Source organism: Limanda limanda, chromosome 17 (genome assembly GCF_963576545.1).
Source record: "Limanda limanda chromosome 17, fLimLim1.1, whole genome shotgun sequence".
Classification (NCBI taxonomy): domain Eukaryota; kingdom Metazoa; phylum Chordata; class Actinopteri; order Pleuronectiformes; family Pleuronectidae; genus Limanda; species Limanda limanda.
The window spans coordinates 13,560,333-13,583,012 of record NC_083652.1 but is presented as its reverse complement, the minus strand read 5'-3'; the positions used below and the strand labels follow the sequence as shown (position 1 = coordinate 13,583,012).

At 44.5% G+C, this 22,680-nt stretch overlaps 3 protein-coding genes and 1 pseudogene across 3 annotated transcripts in view; 3 read left to right on the top strand and 1 right to left on the bottom strand.

The window, feature by feature from the left end:
* The window catches only part of LOC133023497 (meiosis inhibitor protein 1), a 33,290-nt gene extending 31,453 nt beyond the window's left edge, over window positions 1–1,837 (top strand). The window contains 2 exon segments of the mRNA XM_061090547.1: window positions 578–705; window positions 1,309–1,837. Coding sequence (XP_060946530.1) covers window positions 578–705; window positions 1,309–1,363 — 183 coding nt within the window. The 3' untranslated portion in view covers window positions 1,364–1,837.
* Window positions 1,838–3,261: 1,424 nt separating this feature from the next.
* Window positions 3,262–10,990, top strand: LOC133023543 (coiled-coil domain-containing protein 134-like). The gene is made up of 7 exons (XM_061090609.1): window positions 3,262–3,445; window positions 6,363–6,493; window positions 6,640–6,761; window positions 7,601–7,685; window positions 8,514–8,695; window positions 9,660–9,731; window positions 9,844–10,990. Exons 2-7 carry the CDS (start codon window positions 6,391–6,393, stop codon window positions 9,967–9,969), a joined length of 690 nt encoding a protein of 229 aa, XP_060946592.1. The 5' UTR covers window positions 3,262–3,445; window positions 6,363–6,390; the 3' UTR covers window positions 9,970–10,990.
* A 2,047-nt stretch (window positions 10,991–13,037) lies between these two features.
* Window positions 13,038–14,132, top strand: LOC133023669 (GTPase IMAP family member 4-like). Its single transcript, XM_061090742.1, has one exon. The coding sequence runs from the start codon at window positions 13,038–13,040 to the stop codon at window positions 14,130–14,132; it is 1,095 nt and encodes a 364-aa protein (XP_060946725.1).
* A 4,468-nt stretch (window positions 14,133–18,600) lies between these two features.
* On the bottom strand, window positions 18,601–22,317 carry LOC133023668 (uncharacterized; annotated as a pseudogene).
* Between the last annotated feature and the right edge of the window lie 363 nt (window positions 22,318–22,680).

Here is a 22,680-nt window from a genome sequence, read left to right as displayed (position 1 = left end):
TGTTACTGTGAGGCCAGTTTAAGGTAAGATAAGGTTAAGGCTTTGGAAAGCGGTAGTTAGGGTTCAGGTCTTATGTTTTCTAAATGGCTCTTTGGTTAAATTTAAAAATGTAGTAGTTCAAAAGCTTGTACGTGGTGGAAACATGTGTGGAAGTAATTTGATTTTACAGGTCGAAGGTCAAGATCCTAATGTCTATTAGACTGATAAGGTGATGACTCTTTCTATCCTTAATTTGTAGCTACACGCTTTTTTATTGGAAATTAATACCAATAAAAGTAGATTGAAGTGTTTATAAAGTGAGTAAATGTGCCTAGGGTTAGTTCATTAGTTAATTTGAAAAGTTCTGGCTGAGTAATGGTGTAACTTCATCACTCAGTCAGCTGTTGGTCCAGCCAAAGGACTTTAACACCATTTCCTCTCTGAAGACATTTTATTTAATCTATTCTTCAGTATTTTGGGTTTTTTATCCTCTCACCTCCCAAACCATTACTCATCTCTCCCTCCTCACACCGCTCGGCCTCTCCTCTCCTTTAGAACACCACAGAATAAACCCCTCGTTCTTCTTTCGTCCACTCAGGTCCAGAGCAGCGTCCTGCAGCCGCCGCCCACAGAGGAGCACAAGCAGAGAGTGAGGAACATGATGGAGGCCCTCAGCGTCCAGACACCAGCAAAGAGCTGCTCTCCCAGTCTGCCCAGCAACGTCCTGTATCCCTCAGCTGAAGTGAAACAACCTCTTATCTGTAGAAACCACACACACTGACTCTCACATGTACTGGAACTCCGGCTCACACTCTGCTAATACCTCCAACGTGCCTTTGTACGTCTGACAGGGTTTTTATTAAAGCAGCAACACGTCATCATCACAATCGTTCTGTTCCTCCGAGTCAGCAGAACATCCCCATGGATTTTCTCTGGCGATTTATCGTGTGTGTTGTGCTTTTCACTTAGTCTCAATGTTTTACAACAGAGTCATTAACTGTATTTCACTCAGAGTCACTACTTAAAGGTGCTCTACATTCGTCATCCTGATTTACTCCCTCCCTCCCCCCCCACACACACACACAGGCATGCACTCTTCCTGTCATCCACCCACACACTCTCATATACTCTGTGAACGTCAGCACAGTTTAATATTAGCACAGCTGCTGCTTCGTGATATATAAAAACGATATTGTCGTATGATATTTATAGTAAACAAATACAAGAAACCAGCAGAACCCGACCGCCTGCGACTGAGACAGTTCAGTGCCAGTTCCGAAAAGTGAAAACACCTTCTCCTTCCTCTGTCTCCTTGACTCTTCTCTGCAGACACGTTGGAGATGTGCTCGTCTGCCTGTCGGATTTCACTCTGACCACCGGCTGATGTTCCAGGGAACCTAAACATGGAGTTTATAAATGATGAGTTTAACAGTTTGTTAATTTATTGTTAAGTTTCTTTGATCCCTACAGTTCTTTGATGCTTCTCGTGTTTCTCTGTTCTCATCTTTAAGCAGCACGTTATTAGCTGTAGTGCCACAGTGACATAATTCACAGCCTTGACTTGTTTTCTTTGAAAGTACTTTGAATTTACAGGTTTTGTTAAAGACGAGTTGTTCGTTGTCGTTGTCCGATTTAGTTTGTGCCTTTGTTGTAGGCCGACGTCAATGTTATGACAATTAATTTCACCGAACCAGACGATCTCTACTTCTCCTTCACCACCTGAAGGACACGATCTTCATAAAAATGTTGCTTAATATATAACTTTACAGCTGCGTAGTGACAGCACAAGGTCAAACCTGCCGTTACTGTATCAATGTTAATGTACCAAGTCTCGTTCATGGATTCTGTTAAGTGGCCTTTCTGGCAAATTGAAATAAAAAGCTGTCAAATTAAAATACTGCTTGTTTTTCTGCTGAATCCCTCGGGTCCCCGGGGGCTGTGAGCAGGGGAGGAGGGGACACGTTTGAATCTCTGTGACTCATGCGACACATGAAATGAAAGAACAGCAAAAGAAGTAATTGACTTGGTAATTACAGTTGTTGGCTTCTGGCTTCACCCCATACGCCAGTCCTGTGCCCAGGGGGAAGGTTTGATCCCAGTGAGGGTTGGGGGTTGTACTCTTGACTCTGCCGTTGACACAAGTTTTTATCCGGCTCTGCCTCCGGTGCTAGAAACTTGACACCCAAGCGGACGTGTTAATTTGCAGAGACAGCGAGGTGAGAGAGCGCCGCAGCTTTCGGTGCATTTGGTACGTTGAACATGATGAAAAACTGGCAAACGTTTCTACTGGAAACTGGAAACGACTCAATTTAAGCAGGTTTGCCCACGTTTAATAAAAAACAGATATATTGGTGCAAGAGGTATTAGATGACCTTTAATTTACCTGGCAGCTTTCCATGAAAGAAAACAAAGGGAGTTAATTTGTACTCAAGTAGTGCTGGGCAATAAAACAAGATCAATAATAATACCAAAGTGTTTTATTGTTTAGCAAGCGCTGGTCATTCTCTGCCCAAAAAGGAAGAGTTTAGAAGCACGAAAAAAAATGTATTTAAATGTAAAATAAATAATAATGTGACATCTATTATCCCGGTCGAGGAAGAGGTCGCCCACACTGAGTCTGGTTCTACAGGTTTCTTCCAGTTAATGAGGAGTTTTTTCTCTGTTGGGTTCCTCTCTATACATTTTAAAGTCTTGACCTTATTACGTTAGGATTTTGACGTTTCTTCCTGCAGCAGCAAGACTGAACAACCAGCTCTGCTCCCAGTAAAACTACATGCACCTATTATGGACTTTTACTCTCTTAACTGATCTATATTCACCTGTCCGTGCATAACAATGGTTCATGTGCAGTCTTTTAACTGTACATGTCATTAAACTCTATATATTCTATATTATCTTCATATTTGTATATATTCCTTACACTTAGGTATTGCATGTTACTGAGTATTACTTACTGATACCTATTTTTGACTCTTGCTGCTGTAATACTGCAAACGTCCCCATTGTGAGAACTTTGTAACCTTGTTCCCGAAAAGTGCTACACAAATAAAGTTATTCTTATTATTGTGATTATTATGATGATTATTATTGTATAATATATATTATTGTATATTTCTCAGCCCCAGGTCTGAGGTGGTGATTCAGCCTCAAAGCTCACGCGCTTTTATATTAATATTAATATTCACATGTTTATATTTTTGTATTTCAAGTCTTCCTGCAGCAGAGGAAACACGCTCTGCCTGTGTGTCCCCCTCTAAACCCTCCGTGCGGAAACCACATCCTTCCTCCGTGCTCCGCCGTCATTCGTCCAGGTCGCAGCCGGCGGAGAGATCGTGTCGCGGGCGGACTGGAGCAGCGAGAGCCGGGTGTGAATGAGCAGCTCCACCTGAGGGACCGAGAGAGAGAGAGAGGGGCGAACCGGGCTGATCGCCGCCGTGCATCGTGCCCCTTTCTCCGCAGCAACACGGTGAGTGATCCGCGGGTTGATCCACGACCACCACCGGGTCGGGTGTGAGGGGCTGGCCGAGGGAAGGAGGAACGAACACTTCCCCATGGAGGAAACCTTATGTAAAAAATAAAATAACGCTGAGAGACATTAATGCTCGTCAGCTTTTGAGGACGTGTCTCACGTCACAGCGCGTGAATGAACGTGAAATTATGGGATGTGAAACGAGAAGGACGAGGTGTCTGCAGGGGGGGGGGGGTCCTGGGTCATGCAGGGGACGTGTAATCAAGTCATGTCTGTAATTGATGGTGCACATGCCAGACTTCACTCAGCCATCATCACCATTACGCATGCCCGTGGCTCTGACTCTGCGAGAGAGAGAGAGAGAGAGAGAGAGAGAGAGAGAGAGAGAGAGAGAGAGAGAGAGAGAGAGAGAGAGAGAGAGAGAGAGAGAGAGAGAGAGAGAGAGAGAGAGAGAGAGAGAGAGAGAGAGAGAGAGAGAGAGAGAGAGAGAGAGAGAGAGAGAGAGAGAGAGAGAGAGAGAGAGAACCTCAAACTTCCTCAGCAGGCGTCCTGAGGGAGATCTGGATCCACTCCTCCTCCTGCACCTCCTCCATCCCCTCTGCAGCTCCTCTCCCACCCAGGGTTCCGCCGCTTCCTCCCTCGGAGTCGGTCGGTCAGCAGCAGGGAGCGGATTGGATTTGTTCTGTTTGTGTTTTTGGAGGCAGAGGAGATGCAGATACCTTCTCACAGCGTGGAGTCTCACCCTGATTAGATATCGGTGCCCGAAGCTGGAAACTGGATCTGCCACACAGGAAATCAAACTTCAGCCTCCGTGCCGCAGGACAGTGCCGTTGGAGCCGAGAGGAAAATCTCCTCCGACCAAGAGATTTACCACTCTGCCTCCAGACCTCCTCCCTGTGGTGAATACACCTTCACCCAAACGAAATGCCCCTGAGATGGAGCCAGGTCTGAACCAGGACCTCACCAACCTGGGACACATGATGGGGAGTCTGTCCCCAGAATATGAGAGGACATGTCCTGTGTGGATGGAGAGTGAGCTGGGCTGGTGTGTCTGAGGAAAGGTGCAGGATGAAGTGATGATGTTTGGTTAATCAGTCAAATCCCTTCTTTATTTCCCTCTCAGCCCAGAAGAAGCTTCACGGTGGGAACTCGGTATCGTGTCGTTTGTCAGAGTTTCTCCTCGTGAAACCTGATCCTCAAACCTAAGAGCTCCACCGGTGGCTTTTCCTCTGACTTTGATTTCCTACAGCGATCAGCCGGTGTAATTAGGTTTGCCTGCTCACAGTTAATGGATGCATTAGATGATTGATCCCCTCCTTAACGTCCTCGCGCTGCTTCTTAAGGTCTCAGCACTTTTTTCCTCACCACATGAAAAGTTTAGCATCTGCTGGAAATATAATGTTGACTGCATTAAATCATAGCTGCGACGACGACAACCTCTTTGCTCATAAATATCTGTCAGAGCTACGTGTGTATATAGCTGCCGGCTCGGAACATCAACTCACCCGATGAGCTGCTATGAGCTGAAATACTGAAGCTTTCCACCGGCACTTAAGGATATTTAGAACAGCGTTTCTAGGAAGGCTGGGACGAAACCCAAAAGATGTTCCCAGAATGCAGAAATTGGCCTTACTCGAACATTGTCCTCGCTCGGCTGTCTTCGGGACTTCACTTGTTTCTGCTGACTCTAAACTCGGAAAGTCTATTTATTTGACGACCACAAACAGACAAAATTAAAGAAGCTGCAAACACCAGGGAGTTTGTTTTCAGTATCTTCAGGCTCTGAATGAGATTTCTCAATATTTCTGATTTGGGTGAGATCCTTAAGGGGACAAATTAACATTCATACCCTGCGAGGTTTGCTCACTTCCTCGTCCGGCAGCTTTCAGGATTTGGCAGCCGAGCTTGTAAAGATTAATTTCGTCAGAGCAGAATCAAGTCCCTGCTGCTCATTATCCTCCCGCTTGTTCTCCTCTCTGTGTGTCTTTCTGTTTTCATCGCTGTGTCTCAGCAAAAGTAGATGAAATATTTACCAGGAAAGCTGTTGTTTCCTGCAGGGTCTCGCCGTCCGACTTCCCAACCTCCACCCCCCGCACCTCTCCATCACCCGTCTGCTCCTCTCTCGCCTCCCGTCCTCCTCCTGCTTCACAAGCTGACTCTCCCTTTACTTCCATTCCAACTCCGTGCCCCCCCCCCCCCCTTTGCACCCCTCTGATTGTGTATTGATGGAGCTCTTGATAAATTATGCATGAATTATGTGAATTATGTGTTGTAGCTTTTCATCAACACTTTGGCTGCTGCCTCCCTCGAGTTGCTCCTGTTTTCCACTCATGTTTTTCTTAAAAATGTGGCTTTCATCAAATTTTCATTTGATGAGGTCCTATTTTTAGCTGTTGTATCTCTCCTCGTGCTTTCATGCCTCCCTTTCGAATGTATAAAATAAAACGGCCTCTGAGGGAAAAGGTTGAAGACGGCCACTGCTTTGGATTGGGGGGGGGGGGAGCAAAGAGCAGAGAGTCAGTCTGCTGCAGAGACTGTAAATGCTCCTCTGGGGTTTTCCAAGTGCCAGACATCAGATGTGTTTTTTAGAAGGAACATAAGGAGCCCCCCCCCCCCCGCCCCTCTTCAACTGCTGGATCCCCTCTGGTCGTCCATATTGTCCACACATCTCCCCGGCATGTCCCTCTACTTCACACATTCCACAAGCATCACAGGGGACGGAACCTTTCCAAGCAGCTTTGAAAGAAGAAGATAATTTCAGTGGAAGTCCAGTTTTCTGCCGAGATTGTTTCTGTATCAAAAGAAAATGTGATATTCACCCTCATGGTTTGAACTCATTCATTCCTGTGTCACTAATTTGAGATTTAACAATGTGATGATAGATGTGTCTCATGACTTGTCATCTGTCTCGTAGAGTGCCTCTCTGCCGCCCCCTGGTGACCATGCAGAGTCTCTGTGCCGTGGTCGTGGCCCTTGCTGCTGTCGCCCTCAGCTCGGCCGACTCCGACACGCACAGACACAGACATGACTCCCACCTGGAGATCTGTATCCTTCTGCTGCCCGGTGCACAGTCACCCCTGTGTGTGTGTCTGTGTGTGTCTGTGTGAACTAATGCATGCTCGTGAACACATTTGTGTGTGTGTGTTATGCCCTCATGAAGAGTGTGTGCCCTCCTGATCTCCTCCTCTCAGACAAGCGGCTGTTTGAGACCAAGAGGAAGGATCAGCTGAACGCGCTGAAGAACCTGGTGGAGCTGAACGACATTAACCAGCAGTACAAGATCATAGACATCATGCTCAAAGGACTCTTCAAGGTAGAACCTGTGTGTGTCTTTGTGTGTGTGTGTGTGTGTGTGTCTGGCCACCAGCGCAATCCAGCACATTTAACAACTCCAGTTCAGCTCCAGCCTCTCGTGCTCTCAGCGGATGGAAGGATAAGAGAATCAAAGGCTTCAAATCCAGCGATCACATTCATCAGCATGTTTCCTCGCATTCATTTGAATGTAAAATCGAAACTCGGCTGCTCACGGTGCCACTCTCTCACACTGTAGGCTGGGAGGGGGGGCGAGGGGGGGGACTGTGCGTCTCTCACAAGGACGACGAGCACAGTCTACCTTTGGAGGCTGAATCATCCTGTCAGCATTACTTGTGCCGCTCTGTGAATGTGAGAGATAGAGCTTCTGCCCTTGTGGCTTCTTGATTCATCCTCCACAGACCTTGACTCTGATCTCAGCCATGATTGTTGGAATATAAAACATAAACTGCGAAATCTCTGCTCTCAGAAGAAACCTTATTACCTAAGTGATCATAAAGTAGTGTGTAAAGTCAAGTGCCACAGTAGCAAGTAGGAGCCCAGAGAGCACATACCTCTGCTCAGTGTGAGAGTTTATCTTGGCTTGTTCAAGAAAGTGGAACGAATTCTCAATCTGCCTCAACCTGTTTGTCCACATTGGCTCAAAAACAACCAACGCCTTACACACACCCCATTTAAATCTAACAAATCTGGATTTATATTTAGATCTGCACCAAGTGGCACTCATTCATAAATGTCAGTCCCATCAGGATCCATGAAATATGAAATAGCATCGGTGTTGACTCTCTTTTTCTCCTTCATCACCACAGTAACTTCTCATCTCTATGTCTCTTGTATAAGGTGTTGGAGGACTCGAAGCAAATCCTGGTCACGGCCAACATGCAGCCGGACGACCCCTTCCCCATGGACGACAAGATCAAAGAAGGTCTGCTTCACACTCACACCTCACTTTCATCGTTTCTCTTTTCTCAGGGTCTCTGCTGATGTAGGTCAACGTCTCTCCCACACGCTTGGTTCTGTCTACGTCACCTCTGATTGGTTTGTCTGTTACTCGTCTGTGAAAGCTCCACCTCTGTCACCTCATCCTCTTTTGGGGCCAATAATATCAGCTCTCTCCGGAATATATTGAGTTTTAGCTTCACCTTCTTTTCAGGTTTATTAGTCCCTCTTCCTTCTCTGTCTATTGTCGTGTCTTTCAAGCCGCAGTGTCTTGTCGAAGTCGGTGTTTGAAGAGAGGAGACCGCAGACCCAGTACTTACATGTATACAATGTTTATTACAAGAAGTTCACAGGTCAGTACGAGCTCTAGAAACCCGGGACATCACACAGCCAAATGGTGAAAATCTGCCTTGCCTCTGCAAGACAAAGAGTCTTGTAGGGGAGGTGGGACCCCAAAACTAGAGATAACATGACATCACACAACCTTTTACCTAAATAAGGACATGTTTAGTATCTTGTAGTGTAAGGCGTCTTCATTTTACAGTTCAAAAGAGTATTCTCTGGGAGAGACAGCTAAATAATAACACCTGGGATAGTGTTCAAAGAGTCTGAGAATTTGAGAATCAACACGCCTCAGATGTCAAAATGTCATTGTATTTTATAACCATGCTCAGAAGATCTCTGGGATAAATATACTATACTATTACCATGTTCTGTGTTTTCTATGCACACATGTATCTCACAAATCAAAATGTCCTCCTGTTTCATTTCTTCACATTAAGCCCCCTGCCTCTCTGTCGTCTCCTCCCTGCAGCTTACTCCCATGTGGTGGAGAACACGGCGTTTTTCGGCGACGTGGCGCTGCGTTTCCCCCGAATCGTCCACCACTACTACGACAGGAACTCGGACTGGAGCGGCCTGCTGCGCTGGGGCCTGAACTTCTGTAACCAGACGGGGGTTTTCACCGGAGGAGCCCACCAGCATGTCCTCACTCTCGTAAGACAAGACACTGACTTATCACAATCCACTGAATTCTTCAACGATGAAAGGTTGTTGCCGGGATAAAGCAGCTGAAAATACGGAACACAATTAAGGGCTAATTTGGTTTGAGGATCAAAGTATAGGTCTTAGCTGTCTGATTTATGAGTAATTATAACAATAATAGCAATTTTCTCTGTAATTAAAACCAGAGCAAAATGTTAGTACAGTCAAATAACTAACATTTTAAATGTTTATTACAGCAACAGAACACAGTTTGGTCTTGTGGCTCTAAACCGAATCATTGACAAATAGAATAGTTATAGTTCAGAATTCAACATATGTCCTTATTGAAATACATAAATACTCTTCAGTGCAGGGGGTTAAATGGTATAGATCACAGGTGAGGTAAATGTGACAGGTGCGTAGATTTGTAGAGCAATCTTCTGTTATGTCAGTGTCCAATAAATTCTCAGTGTCAGCTCATACGTCTTTCATCGCTGCAGAATGTGTCAAGTCATCGTAACATTTATCCACAAAGGGTTGTTGCCTTCAAAAGAAAAAGCTAAGCAGCTGAGTCGGGTCTCCCTGTTTGACGTGGGAATTGATGAACTAAACTCTTGCAGGATTAATCTGTGACCTCAGCAACGCGCCCAGAGGATTAAACAGTGGATTAATTTCTGTGACTGGAAGCAGTTAGAACCCCGAAGTCGTGCATCCTGCCCTCGCTCTGTGCCTCAGTCACCTAACTCTCACTTTCACGACGCTCTCTGAAGCATCGACGGGGAAATATGTGGTGATAATGAGTGGAAATGTAGATTTTATCTACGCCTGCTCGCCACAGTTCATCATACTTCTCTAAAGCTGTAGAATAAGTGATAGGGTGTGTTGTTTCCATTCCACGTCTCTCTCTTGAGGGAATGATGACGTTCTCCCTCTTCTTCTCGTCCTCTGTCCTCTGTCTGTACCACTTCTCTCTCAGATGTCACAGGAGCTGGGAATAATCGATAAAACGCCAGACTTTTTAAACCCGTACCGCACAGAGAGAGACGATGTGAGTACGATCTCTGGGTCAGGACCTTCCAACCTGTAACGGAAATATATTGTGAGATGTATTTTTTTTTTTGTCCCACACAGCCTCTCTCACTCTTTCTAATGTGCTGCAGGTGCTTCACACAGCCGAGGCTTTCCAGAAGATCCTGAGGGAGGAGGAGAAGAGGAGGAGGAAGGAAGAGAAGAGGAAAGAAATCAGGAAAGGGCCTCGTATATCACGCTCTCGCACCGAGCTATAGCGCTGCAACTCGGCGTCTGTGCAGAGCGGCGAAGAGGAGGAGAGGAAGGCGCATCCGCACAGTCCACACAGCTTGACTTGTAGACTCAGATGACAGTGACGGAAATAAAAGCTGCCGTCACTGGTTCACAAGCCTGGTGCTCTGTTGTGAAGAAGAGAGGAAACCTCGATGTGACACAACAAAGTAAAACCCAGGTGGATGTGATTCTGACAAGGGTCCGAGTCGCTGTGATCTCACACACATTTGTAATCGGAAAATCTTACATGGTGTAAAAGGGTCAAAGATGAAACGGGAGTTTTAAAAACAAACGGGAAAACTCATTTTTGATAACTTGACGATTACATTATTGTACTTTGGAATATATGAAATTTCAATAAATTTAGCTTCAGAACTTTGCAAACCCCCCCAGTGTTCTGTGTCTGGTGTAGATTGAATTTGTCCAAACTGCTTAAAATACGCGTGGCTGCCAAATATCTATAAATATTTGACCTCAGCTCATTGAAATGCAGCCTGTTTCTGAAAAGGTACAGTTTGATGGAATAAGATGTTATTTACTTTTGTCATCATTTCTTTGAAGTGAGATTTGTTGCTGCTGCTCTGAGTTGAAATCACGTCTCTGTTATTTGTTTGCTTGAATCATTCTGAATAATTTTTGTTATCTGAGTGGATCATCAGCCATGTTTCCTTTTCACATTGATTCTATTTGTGATTTATTTTCAGACCAATCCCTGCAGTTATTTTATTAATCACTTGTTAATCAGATTCTCTTTGTAAAGATCCGTAAACGACGCGGTGTGTGACTCCTCATCCTGCTGCAGCTCCCTGCTCCCGTTTCTGTTTCTGTTTCTTTATCTTTTTCTTTATCATTTTCGTTTCATCTTCGCTGGAAATTGGTAATAAAATAGTTTAACGGCTGTTATCAGACTATATGTATATTCAGAGACAGAATATCACTGCTGCAGAATGAACAAGCCATTTTGTTATCAGATTTAAAGAAATAAAGTGACTGATATGTACAACATGTACTCTCTCTAGGTGTGTGCGTCAGTGTGTGCGTGTGTAAGTGCGTGGGTGTGTCACAGCAAAGACCATACCAACCAGCAGGGGGCAGACACCCACTAAACCCTTTATATATATTATAAGTTCACTGTTATTGTTTGGGTGGAGTTTTAGTTAAAGTGAGAGGAACCGCAGCTGAAGTGAAACTCAGAGAACAACATCGAGGCTGGTGAGATCAAATTTTCATGTCGTGATTGTTGACGTTTCTGTCATAAGGTTATAAGTTAGCAACATGCTAAGGTTTGCTGGCTAAAGGGTAATCAGTCAAAGTTAAAGTTAGTTGCTAACGTCGGCTTATAATTGACAGCGACGTGTTTAGGGTTAGAACGTGATACTTGATCCTTCAGTGAGACTTTGTCTTTGTGTCAGTATTTGTTATAGATAACTTCGTCGAACTGTATAGGAGTGCAACGAATAATCAAATTATTTGACGAAATCATTTACAAAAATAGTCGTCGATGATTTGTTGGTTACGTCATAGCGCGCGTTTTTCTTGGCAAGCTAAAAGTCGTTTCACTGGAAGTGCTGATGGAAGTACCTGAGGAGTGAGTCATCTCGCTCCCTTTCTATCTCTGAAAGTCGTGCATGTGCAATAGCGACATAACATAGCACAATGTCGGCGTCCGTTGAAGGAATTTTTATGAAGCGGAGTGCCAACAGCATGTTGTATTACCTTGTGTCCCTAAGATGCACTTGTTAGTTTTTAATTAAAATGCAGCTAAAGGAGTGTGAAAGGGATAAGGTAATCAGAAGAAAAGTTATTTGTGTATACTTTAATCTTTTTGAATTGCACTTTTTGTTTATTTTATTGTTATTTTTTTTTTATTTTGTCCATAGTGCAGTGTTGGTTGACATAGATTCAGTGAGTGAATGTTCTCAGCCAAAGGTACATAACTTGAGTCTTTTTTAAACTACTTCTCAGTAGTTGGACTTTATTTCATGTTTATTTCATGGTCGTTTGGTTTATCATTAAACTTGTATTAATGTGCTGGCATACTGTGATATTCTGTACTATCTCACGTTCAAACTGCACCATTTTTCCATTTATTAAAATTGAGAAGTGGAAAATGTTCCTTGATTTGGGTTGCGGCTTGTCATTAAGGGATGATGGTGGGTCCCGAAGCCAGACCTGTGGAGAACCACTGATCTACTCCCTCAATACCTATGTGCAGGATTCTAGAATCCATTACACAAATATGGTTTGAATAGAGATTTTTTAAACTTTTTTTTAACCAGTGTAAATGCGTGATGTTATCCTATTGCCTGACAACATCTTTTTTAATCACCGTTTTGCAGTCCGAAGAAGACTATAGTTTTGTTGGGTGATGTCTTTATTGCTGATACTATCCCTGTCCTTTTGTTTTCAGAAAAATGGATACCTGATTTTTAAATAATTTTTAGTTTCGGCACTTGGCCTCTTCTTGGTTCACAGGAAAAAAAGGGAAACATGAATTTAAATTAATTAACACTTTGCCTGTCCTTGGTATTAAATGGACAAAATCTAGATTTTTCTTTGTTTTTGTATCAATAGTTAACTTATATGCAGCAAAGTTTATTAAACTTTTGAGTGAAGTATCGATCTTTATTGTCTTTGTCTTCAGTCATCACATGCTGCGAACAACCTGAAGCTAAATTTAAAAGCTGATGGCTAAATAAGAGCAAGTGAGAATTTTTGATTCATAATCCGATTAGTGGATTAATCGTTTCAATAATCGGTACATTAATCGACCATCAGAATAGTCGTTAGCTGCAGTTCTAGAACTGTAACTGTAGATCCTCATTTCTCTTGCATGGAGTTAAAAGCTGTTCACGTGTATTTCTGTGCAGAACCTTCCTGACCACCTCACCAGGCTCGTCACGTGTCACATACAAGCTCTGTTGTTTTCATCAGCCATCTAGAAGCTAACTGTGAGTAATGAGGAAGTCCATGTGCATGTTACTATGTGTTTGCAGGTGATAATAAGTTTATCTCAACATCTCTGTTTCCTCCCTCAGCAGACGAGGAGAACATGGACCCAGGTGCCATGGAGGTTGAGAGGGAAGGTGATGACTGTGACACCAGCTGGAGCCAAGAGCTCAGGCTCGTCCTCATCGGAAAAACAGGAAGTGGCAAGAGTGCGTCTGGAAACACCATCTTGCGCCGGAGGCAGTTCCTGTCTCAGTTGAGCGGCAGCTCCATCACAAAGATCTGTGAGTTCGGGAGCGTCGTGCTTACAGAGGAAGAGGAAGCCAAGGAAGAGGAGGAGGGCCAGGCTGTCACAGGGAGGAAGATGAGGAGAGTCACAGTGGTTGACATGCCAGGTTTTGGGGACACTCACCTCAGCAGGGAGGAGATTAATGAAGAGATAGCCAAGTGTGTGTGTCTCTCTGCCCCCGGGCCTCATGCCTTCCTCCTGGTGGTGCCATTAGGACGATACACAGAAGACGTGAACCAGGCTGTTGGTGAGATGTCAAAGATGTTTGGGGAGGATGCACTCCGTCACCACACTCTGGTTCTTTTTACCAAAGGTGATGACCTTGATGGAATGGGGATTGAAGAGTTCCTGAGTAAGACTGCGCCTCCCGGGCTCGAGGTTCTGATTAACAGGTGTAGCAGCAGGTATCATGTCTTCAACAACAAAGACCCAAGTAACTCAGAGCAAGTGAAAGAACTCCTGATGAAGGTTCACATGATGGTGAGGCAGACCACCACAGGGTTTTATACCAATGAACTGTTTTCAAAGGCGGAAGCTGCCATCAGTGAGGAGCAGGAAAGGATGTTGAGGAAGCAAGGGGAAGGGGAAACACGAGGGGGGACTTCGACTCGTATGAGACAGGAGGCTGTGCTCTCTGCTGAGGTCCTGGAGAAAGTAAAGATCATGGTAGCTGCTGTAGCCACGGGCATGGCATTCGTGGCAATAGTTGGCATAGCAGCCCCTTTGGTAACATCAGCTGGGGCTTCCCTTGTAGAAAAATCATCGGGTTTCGTTGAAGGTAAACTAACAGAGATGTCTGTTAAGGGAGGAACACGGGTTGGTGAAGGTATGGGGGCCATAGTGGCAGCAGCAATAGGCGGGGCCCTGACCGTTTCTATGGTAAACAAAATTGACTCTGACATCGACTGAAGGTGGTAAAGGAAAAAGTCAAATCTGACACACAAACAGGAGAAGCAAATTACTCAGAGAAACAGACCTATGAGATCTCCTGGAACAAATAAATACAGCCTGAGGGTGGAGTTGTTTTCTAGTTAATAAATGTGTAATTATAGTTTCCCTTGATGAAATCCTGCACTCCAAAGTAACTTCAGTCTGTGTTGCTATTAAAACACCTGAAATATTCAGTAGCTGGAGCATTGTGGTGTGAAACTGGTAAAAGGCTGGTGCGAGAGTTTAGTGATATTTTCAGTGTGATGACAGATGAAGGATATTAGTTAAACACTGTTGAGATTTATTTTTTTCAAGCACATTTTTAAATGAATAAATTTTTTTAATGTTGTGACTCATCTTGCAGCTGGTTGGTTTAGAACAAGAACTTAAGTATTTTTATAGAAATATAGGAAAGAGAAAAGTTCTTATAGAAACAGCTGCTGAAAAAGTCTTGTAAGGTTTTTTTAATGAGTGACGTGAATTTTATCATTTTTCTTTTGGCCTTTCTAAAGGAACACTTTGCTGGAAACAGAATCTCATTAAAGTAATAAACAAAAGGACAAAATAAGTATTAAATCATATTTTAATTCCTAAAGGGTGACAGTGGGTGGTGGATTTTTTGGTGTTTCACTTGCCACTATATCTGAAAAGTGTTTATTATTATTTTTGAACATCCAGCACCAGCTGCTGTAAATGTATCTCCAGTTCACTCGTGTTCTGACTTTTGTTGCAGTCAAACGAGCACTAAAGACAATAAAGCATTTGAATGACTTTTCTCGTCGTGTTTTGTTTTAAGTGTTGTTTTTTTATGTCAGTTCATCTATTGTCTTATCTGTGTTATATAATTGGGGTGCAGCAAAGGCTCTACAGTAATTTTTATTCTGAGTGGATCATCAGCCATGTTTTCTTTTCACATCGATTCTTTTTGTGATTTATTTTCAGAACAATCCCTGTAGTTATTTTATTAATCACTAGTTCAATCAGGAGAGACTTGATAATTTTTTAACAAATTTATTTTTACAATTTACAAGAATGTAAAAATGTATAGTGTTTGGCATCCTAGACCCCTGTGTGATGTCATCGGGATAGAGGGGGGCGGAGCAGAGCACCCCACAGAAACACCCCCCCCCCCCCGGGTCTAGACACTGGTGGTGGTTCATCGTCGATTTGATGGCCCATATATGGGTTTTGTCCTCGTGTGACATCCTCTGTCCATAACCCTCACAAGAGTAAGGAAAAACTACGAAAAACCCTTCTTGAAGTGAAAACGCAGAAACCTCAGGAAGAGCCGCATGCAAGGGATCCCTCTTCCAGGACGGACAGAAGTGCAATGGATGCCACGAGTAACGGTGTGATGTCAGGCTGTAGTTGCCGCCTTGGCCCGTGATCCATGTCATCTGAATCCGGAAGGGGTGAGGAATGATCTTCTCTGACTGGAGGAGATTGGGTTGGAGGAGTGTTAGTGCTCGTCGCTGAAGTGACACTGCTGAGGAAGAGAAGAGAGGGGATTTTTAAAGTTTGACAGCTGCTGTGTGACTGGCTGAAGGATCCCGCGCTGGCCTGATTGGATGATTGGGAACGCCCGCGATCAGCTGACAGACGCAGGTTAAGCCCTCTGAGGGCGTTCCCGAAATTTAAGCCTGCCCGCAGTCAGCTGATCTGAATGCAGGTTAAGTCTTCCTTATTGAACTTACGCTGAGCTCCACTTCAATCAGGAGAGACTTGATAATTTTTTAACAAATTTATTTTTACAATTTACAAGAATGTAAAAATATATAGTGTTTGGCATCCTAGACCCCAGTGTGATGTCATCGGGATAGAGGGGGGCGGAGCAGAGCACCCCACAGAAACACCCCCAAAAGAAACAAGAGGAATGTATAGATCAGGGGGAGTGAGATACTGGTGAGTCTTACCTTGTGTAGTAGTATTCTAGAAGAGGATACATGCTTTGGAAACGACGTTTATACATTTATCTAGTAGAATATGAAGATGACTCGTTTGGAGTGCATCTACACCCTCGAGTGGACGAGATAAGAGGTAAAAAGAAAAAGGTTTGTGCAAGTATAATCAGGGATCTAGAATGTAGAACATGATTAAATCAATAATAGATGACAGTAATTATTAGGGATGAGCAAGTACAGCATTATCTGTATCTGTATCTGTTAACCATATGAATTATCCGTATCCGTACTCGGAGTGGGCGGGGCCTAACCCGGAAGTGGGTGTGATTTAACCCGGAAGTGGGCTGGTTCAACATAACTTTCTTTTTTAACTTTGAATTTTTTTTTATGATTTTTTTATTTTTATTTTTTTTAAATCTATTTCCACACCAGGTGTGTGTGTGTGTGTGTGTGTGTGAGTGAGATGCGAGGGACGTTCACTGTCTCCCGGAGAAATGAACACTCTGTGTTTTTAGTATATAAAGACGTGAATTATATCATACAGACTGGTTTTGTTATTTTCACTTTACATTAACACTTAAAGTTTAGTGCAGTGTAATTGTTTGCCGTGATAATTAAATGCCAGTGTGATAATAAATGACAATTTCAAACCATACAAACTGTCATGTTGTACTGTATTTAATAGAGGTTTACTTTACTGTAAAGTAAGTGTAAATGTAAAGTGAAAATAACAAAACCAGTCATTATGACTTGTGAACAAATATAATTCACGTCTTTATATACTAAAAACACAGAGTGTTCATTTCTCCGGGAGACAGTGAACGTCCCTCGCATCTCCAGCGCTCCTCTACTGAGCCAATGCAGGTCTCGTGAAAAATTTTCCAAAGACTCGTACCCGAAGACCCAGTCGGGAAATGAACGAATCATTTCTGCTTCCTTGACTGAGCCTATGGAACAGTCCCGATGCGCAGTGAACCTGAGTGACTGAGAGACAGAGAGCTGTTCTGTGAGTGAGTGAGCACAGCGGTGTGTGAAGGCAAGGAGCGCTGTGACGCTGTGTGAGGATTTTCATTCAGTCCGAGCACAGATAATGACTCCGATTACTCGTATAATAATCATACTCAGCAAAAGTGCTGTATCCGTACCGGATACTCGTTTCAGCCGAGTATCCGGCTCATCTCTAGTAATTATGTATCGATAAGCAACCGCTACGAAATTTTTGGTTGCTTGAAAATTAGGTCTGCTGGACTGAAAGTGAAATGTCGTGGTGGGTGCAGGTTTTAAATGTAGAACTTAATAAAAGGTCATTAGACCGAAATTAAATAACGGTCCAAGACCAAATAAAATAAAATATCAATGAAAGTGTAAAGCGGTACAACCACCGCAACAGAAATTAAGTCGAAATGACAAACAGAAATTAAGACGGCTCGGCACACCATCAAAGGAAATAAAGTGGCATGGCGAAACTTATGAAGGTCCGCTGGACCGAGTTAAGCCATGTGAGTGCAAGATGTCAAACTTAGTAAACGTCACTAGGACCAAACTTAAGTAGAAGGTCATTTGACCAAAATGAAATTAAGGTCCAAGACCAAAAGAAATGAAATGTCAACAGAAATGCAAATCGGCACGACCACCGTAACAGAAATTAAGTCTCATGACAAACAGAAATTAAAACGGCTCGGCACATCGTCAACAGAAATTAAATGGCCTGGCGAACTTAAATGGAGGTCCACTGACCGGGTTCAAGCCATGGTGAGTGCAAAATGTAAACTTAAAAAACGGTCGCGAGGACCAAACATAAATAAAAAGGTCATTTGACCAAAGAAAATAAGGTCCAGGACCAACTGAAATTAAATGTCAACAAAAATCAAATCGGCACGACCACCGTGACAGAAATTAAGTCATATGACGAACTGAAAATAAGGTCCGCTGGACCGAAAGTAAAATACAGGGTGCACATACGCCACTCGCACGTATGGGGTCCCTCCGACCAGATGTGGTGCAAGGCTGAGACCGTGTCTCAGTGTGTGAGTGGAGTTCCTGGATGTGTATATTAAATGAAAAGTTATAAATAGCTTAGAGACTCAGAAAGTGAGGCAAAAAATGAACCACCACTAGTTATATGAATTACTTACCGACATCAAGGTTTCAGAGATCTTTGATTTGAAAGGACGGTGTTTATATCCGGGGATGAGGAATGGGGGCCCGAGAGGGCTGGTGGCCTGATTTTTAGAAAATTAATCATGGACTGAAAAGGGCAAAAAAATGAATCGTTGCGGGTCACAATGATGGAACAAGCGCCTTTGCATTTGGAGTGTTTGAGCTGGAGGCTGTAGTGCGCGTAGTGGAAATTTAGGTCGTTGAGAGAGATGTCGACGTCGGGATTAAACGTGTGGGAGCATATAGTAAACTCCCCAATCCTTAGAAATCCGTAAAAAGCTAGTAAACATACAGCCTTGTGATGGGAATTTTGAATTTGGACATGTTTAAATGTAAAGATTACATTTATATAGAAAGAAGTTTACTGAAAGATGTATTTATGTGGTTCAGAGCTCATAGTCTTTAGATGTGGCCTCCTCAGTCTAGTGTGAACAAAAGGTTTCTCAACAGGGGCCAATTAAGTCTTCTGCAGCAGGAAGCTTCAAAGGTTATTAGGTGTGACCTGCAGAGACAGGAGATCTCTGAGAGAGATCTCCCAGACCAGGGGTAACTCAACGGGTCTGGAACAAGATGCGTTTAGCATCTTGTTCAAACTTCAAAGAGACCGCCAGAGACCGAATGTCTGAACATCCTGTCAGGACATGGAGAGAGTTGATTGGTCTGCTGTATTCTGATGTGTGAGGAGGAGTCAAACCAGTATAAATGTATGCATTTCCCATTGTTCATTGCCATTGCCTCATATCTGTCACCGTGGTATGAGCTTTGAGCCACGACTGCAGTTTTTTGCTTGTCTTTGTATGAAAATTCCAGTACAGCCTCTAGAAGTAAGTCTCTTTAGGGAGAAAACACGCCGTTTCTCAGTACTGACAGCATCCTGTGCAGGACAGAAAGCGTGATGGGTTGTCTACGGTCTGGCAGGGGAGGAGAAGCTTTTGTGATGCCTTTAAGTATTAATTTAACGGCTGGATTTAAAAATAGACTGGGAAAAGAAGGATTGTGACATCTAGCGTTGAACTGGATTCCTGCTACTAGTCCTCGGATGTAGGATGGTTTGAAATGCTGAACGTCCGTGCAGTAGCAGATGAATGCGCACACTACATTTATAAGTATAGGTTTAGGTGTTATGTGGACGGAGATGCAAAACAAAGAAAAAGTCCTCCAGGCGAAATCGTATATTCTTATAGTGGATGTTGCTAATCCTTTTCTCATGTAGAATTTTGCTGATTCGAGGTATTTAAACAGGGGTTCGTCTTTTAATAGAGAGAGAGAACGTGGAGAGGAGGAACTTGAATTGGGCTGGAGCAGGCTTCTGGACAGAGACGTCGGAATGTCTGAAAATTATGAGTAATTATGAAATTACTTAAAAATGAAATTATGTGTAACGGCAGACCACGTGATACTTCTCATGAATGGCATGATGACTTTGCACGAGGACCGCCCTTTGTTGATTATGTTCACCACCGTTTGGTTGTCACAGAGGACCGAAATTTGCTTACGTGCCCAATGCTGTCCCCAGATGTGACACGCAACGGCAATGGGGTAGATTTCGGATAAAGCGGAAGATAAGTTGTGTGTTGGGAAGGAGGGAGGCCAGCGGCTGGCGAAACCACTGACCTTGGAAAAAAAAAAAAAAAAACACGGATGGGGCAGCATCCGTGAATAACTGTAATGAGTCGGAGGAGTGAACCAGGACTTCATAAAAAAAAGTGACGCCGTTCCAATGGTCGAGCAGGTGGGACTGGAACCGCAGGTCGGATCGGCATCCTTCGTCAATCGATATTTTGTCATGAAGATTTGGAACGGAGGTTGCTGTTTCCAGAAGACGGGAGATGAAGGAGCGTCCTTGGGGAATTACACGCATTGCAAAGTTCAGGTGACCAAGGAGAGAGAGCAGCTGCTGCTTGGTAATGTTTTTAGCGTCGCTGTATGTTTTTGCGATTTCGCGAATGCGTTGTAATTTCTCTGATGGGAGGGACGCTTTCATATCGATGGAATTTAATGTGATGCCCAGGAATTCCAGCCGTGTATCTGGGCCTATTTTTCGTCTGACAGGGGTACACCGAGTGATTGAAAACAGAATTTCAATTTAAGGAGAGACGCGCCTGAGCTGTCTTGCGGGGGATCTACCAGGAGAAATCATCCAGGAGATGGAGAACAGTGGGGACTCTCACTCTGTTCAGCAGGATCCAGCACAGCGCCTCGGACAGGTGGTTAAATATGCTTGGGCTACTCCTACACCCGAAAGTCAGGCGTACCGCGAAGTAGAATTTAGATTCCCATCGGACGCCGAGCAGATTCCACTGTGAGGGATGTACGGGGATGATTTTAAACGCGTCTGTGATGTCTGCTTTTGAAAGCCAGGCTCCTTGCCCTGCGAGTTTTATTAATTTTATTGCGTGGTCGACTGTGGCGTAATTGAGAGAAAATTGTTCTATCGGGATGGTACTGTTTATGCTTGCGAAGGGGCCGGATCGGGGGGCTGAGAGATCGAAAATTAATCTCTTTTTTCCAGAATATTTCCGTGTGGCTATGCCTATGGGGTTTGAGCGAAACACTGCGAATGGAGATGATTTAAATGGACCGATGATGTAGCCTTTTCCCACTTCTTTCTCGAGCAACTGAGAAACAATTCCTGGTTCCTTAATTGTGGACTGGAGATTTTTTGCCACATATGTGACTGTGGGAGAGGACGGGACCCCCACGTGGAAGCCTTGGGAAAGTCCGGTGATTAAATAATTCACGAATACGGAGTCGGGATGGGTGCGCAATTCTGCTGCTAGATATTGTACGTTAATTGGTGTGGAGGGATGAGTGTTCAAAAGAGCTTTCAGCCACGATGTTTCTGCATGTGAGGTGGGTTCCGGGATGGGATCTGGGGTCTGGGGCAGACGGACTTGGAATGTGCTTCTTTGCAGATACTGCTGGCCCGGGCTGTCGTAATGCTGAGATGCGGATGGACGGAAAATGTTATTATGAAATGGAACTGAAGGACAGAAGAGCTGCGTGTGACCCATATTTCCGCAGGAATTGCAAGCAATTGCCTGAGCGCCTCCGGCTACCAGGAGGAGCAATTCTGTGTCCAGTTCGGACCAGTTGAGGCGTGTATTGTATTGCGCTATGTATAGTGCGGCCTTGCTGGAGAAGGCTTTGTGGTATTGAAAAAATACATTCCTCCCGTATCTTAAATTAAGATCGCTGATTAGCACCAAGTAGGCGTCTAATTCCTCTCTCCGGAGCCGGAGACGGAGCATATGGTGTCGCGGAAGATACTGAAGGCAATAAGGAATTGTCCAATTGACAGATCTCTGATTAGACGTGGATCAGTGGTTTTGAACACCGCGGTTAGGTTCTCTCCTGTTGCAATTGTTTTATCGCACTCTGGCGATGGCAGGATGAGGCTGACTAAGTTTATGTCTTTGCCTTGTAGGATTTTAGATCGGAGGCGTGCTGAAATGTTTGCAGCCTGAGGGATGTACGGCCTACCTATACCGGGGGCTGGGACAGCTGAGGCCAAGGTGTGTTGGGTGTTTTCGCTGGGTAGGGAGAGCGTTAGTGGCTGTTTGTGCTAACGAGATCTGCGGAGCGCTGGTGTTTGAGGATGAGGCGAAATGTGCCGCGTTTTCGAGCGTCTCCAGCCGGTTGTCGATGTTTTGTAAAGTTGAGGCCAGGGACTGCAGGGTGGTTGTCAGCATGTCGCCTGGAGCTGCAGTGGGTGCCGGCGCGCGAGAACGGGTTGGTGGGTTACTTATCTTAGCCGTGGGGGCCTTGGATGGAGCCGCTTTTCTGGTTCGTTTGCGCCCGCGGGCAGGCGCGGCGGAAAAGTCGGCTGGGTTAGATGGAACGGAGCTGGGACCAGGTTGAAGGGACATGTAGTCTGCTAGCTCGCGAAGCTGGGCAGGAAGCAGGCCTGGGGCTGGTGTGATGCCTTGGTCCCGTAGCTGTGCGATGAGCATGTCAGCCTCGTCTGTGCGGGATCCGGGATGTTGTTCGGCTAGGCGGAGGCTCTTGCGCCAACCGCCAGATGAGTTGGAGGCGATCTCTAGGAGCAGATCCGCGCTAGGATCAAAGACCTCCTGGGAATCATTGGAGTCGGAGTCCGACATGATGGTGATCAGCAAAATAAGTAGGTTTTACCAAGCCTGCTGTTTAGCGAGTCGCGTAGTAGTGCTCGTCGCTGAAGTGACACTGCTGAGGAAGACAAGAGAAGGGATTTTTAAAGTTTGACAGCTGCTGTGTGACTGGCTGAAGGATCCCGCGTGGGCCTGATTGGATGATTGATTGATCAGCTGACAGACGCAGGTTAGCTGATCTGAATGCAGGTTAAGTCTTCCTTATTGAACTTACGCTGAGCTCCATTTAATCAGATTTTCTCTTTGTAAAGATCCGTAAAGGACACAATGTGTGACTCCTCATCCCGCTGCAGCTCCCTGCTCCCGTTTCTGTTTCTTCATAATTTTCTTTATCAT

What these genes read in the sequence shown, in the direction of transcription:
- LOC133023543 (XM_061090609.1), top strand. Translation starts at nt 6,391, where the DNA reads ATGCAGAGTCTCTGTGCCGTGGTCGTGGCCCTTGCTGCTGTCGCCCTC. An exon ending in GGACGACAAGATCAAAGAAG is followed by an intron (nt 7,686 to 8,513) that starts GTCTGCTTCACA and finishes TCCTCCCTGCAG; the next exon opens with CTTACTCCCATGTGGTGGAG. An exon ending in ACCGCACAGAGAGAGACGAT is followed by an intron (nt 9,732 to 9,843) that starts GTGAGTACGATC and finishes AATGTGCTGCAG; the next exon opens with GTGCTTCACACAGCCGAGGC.
- LOC133023669 (XM_061090742.1), top strand. Translation starts at nt 13,038, where the DNA reads ATGGACCCAGGTGCCATGGAGGTTGAGAGGGAAGGTGATGACTGTGAC.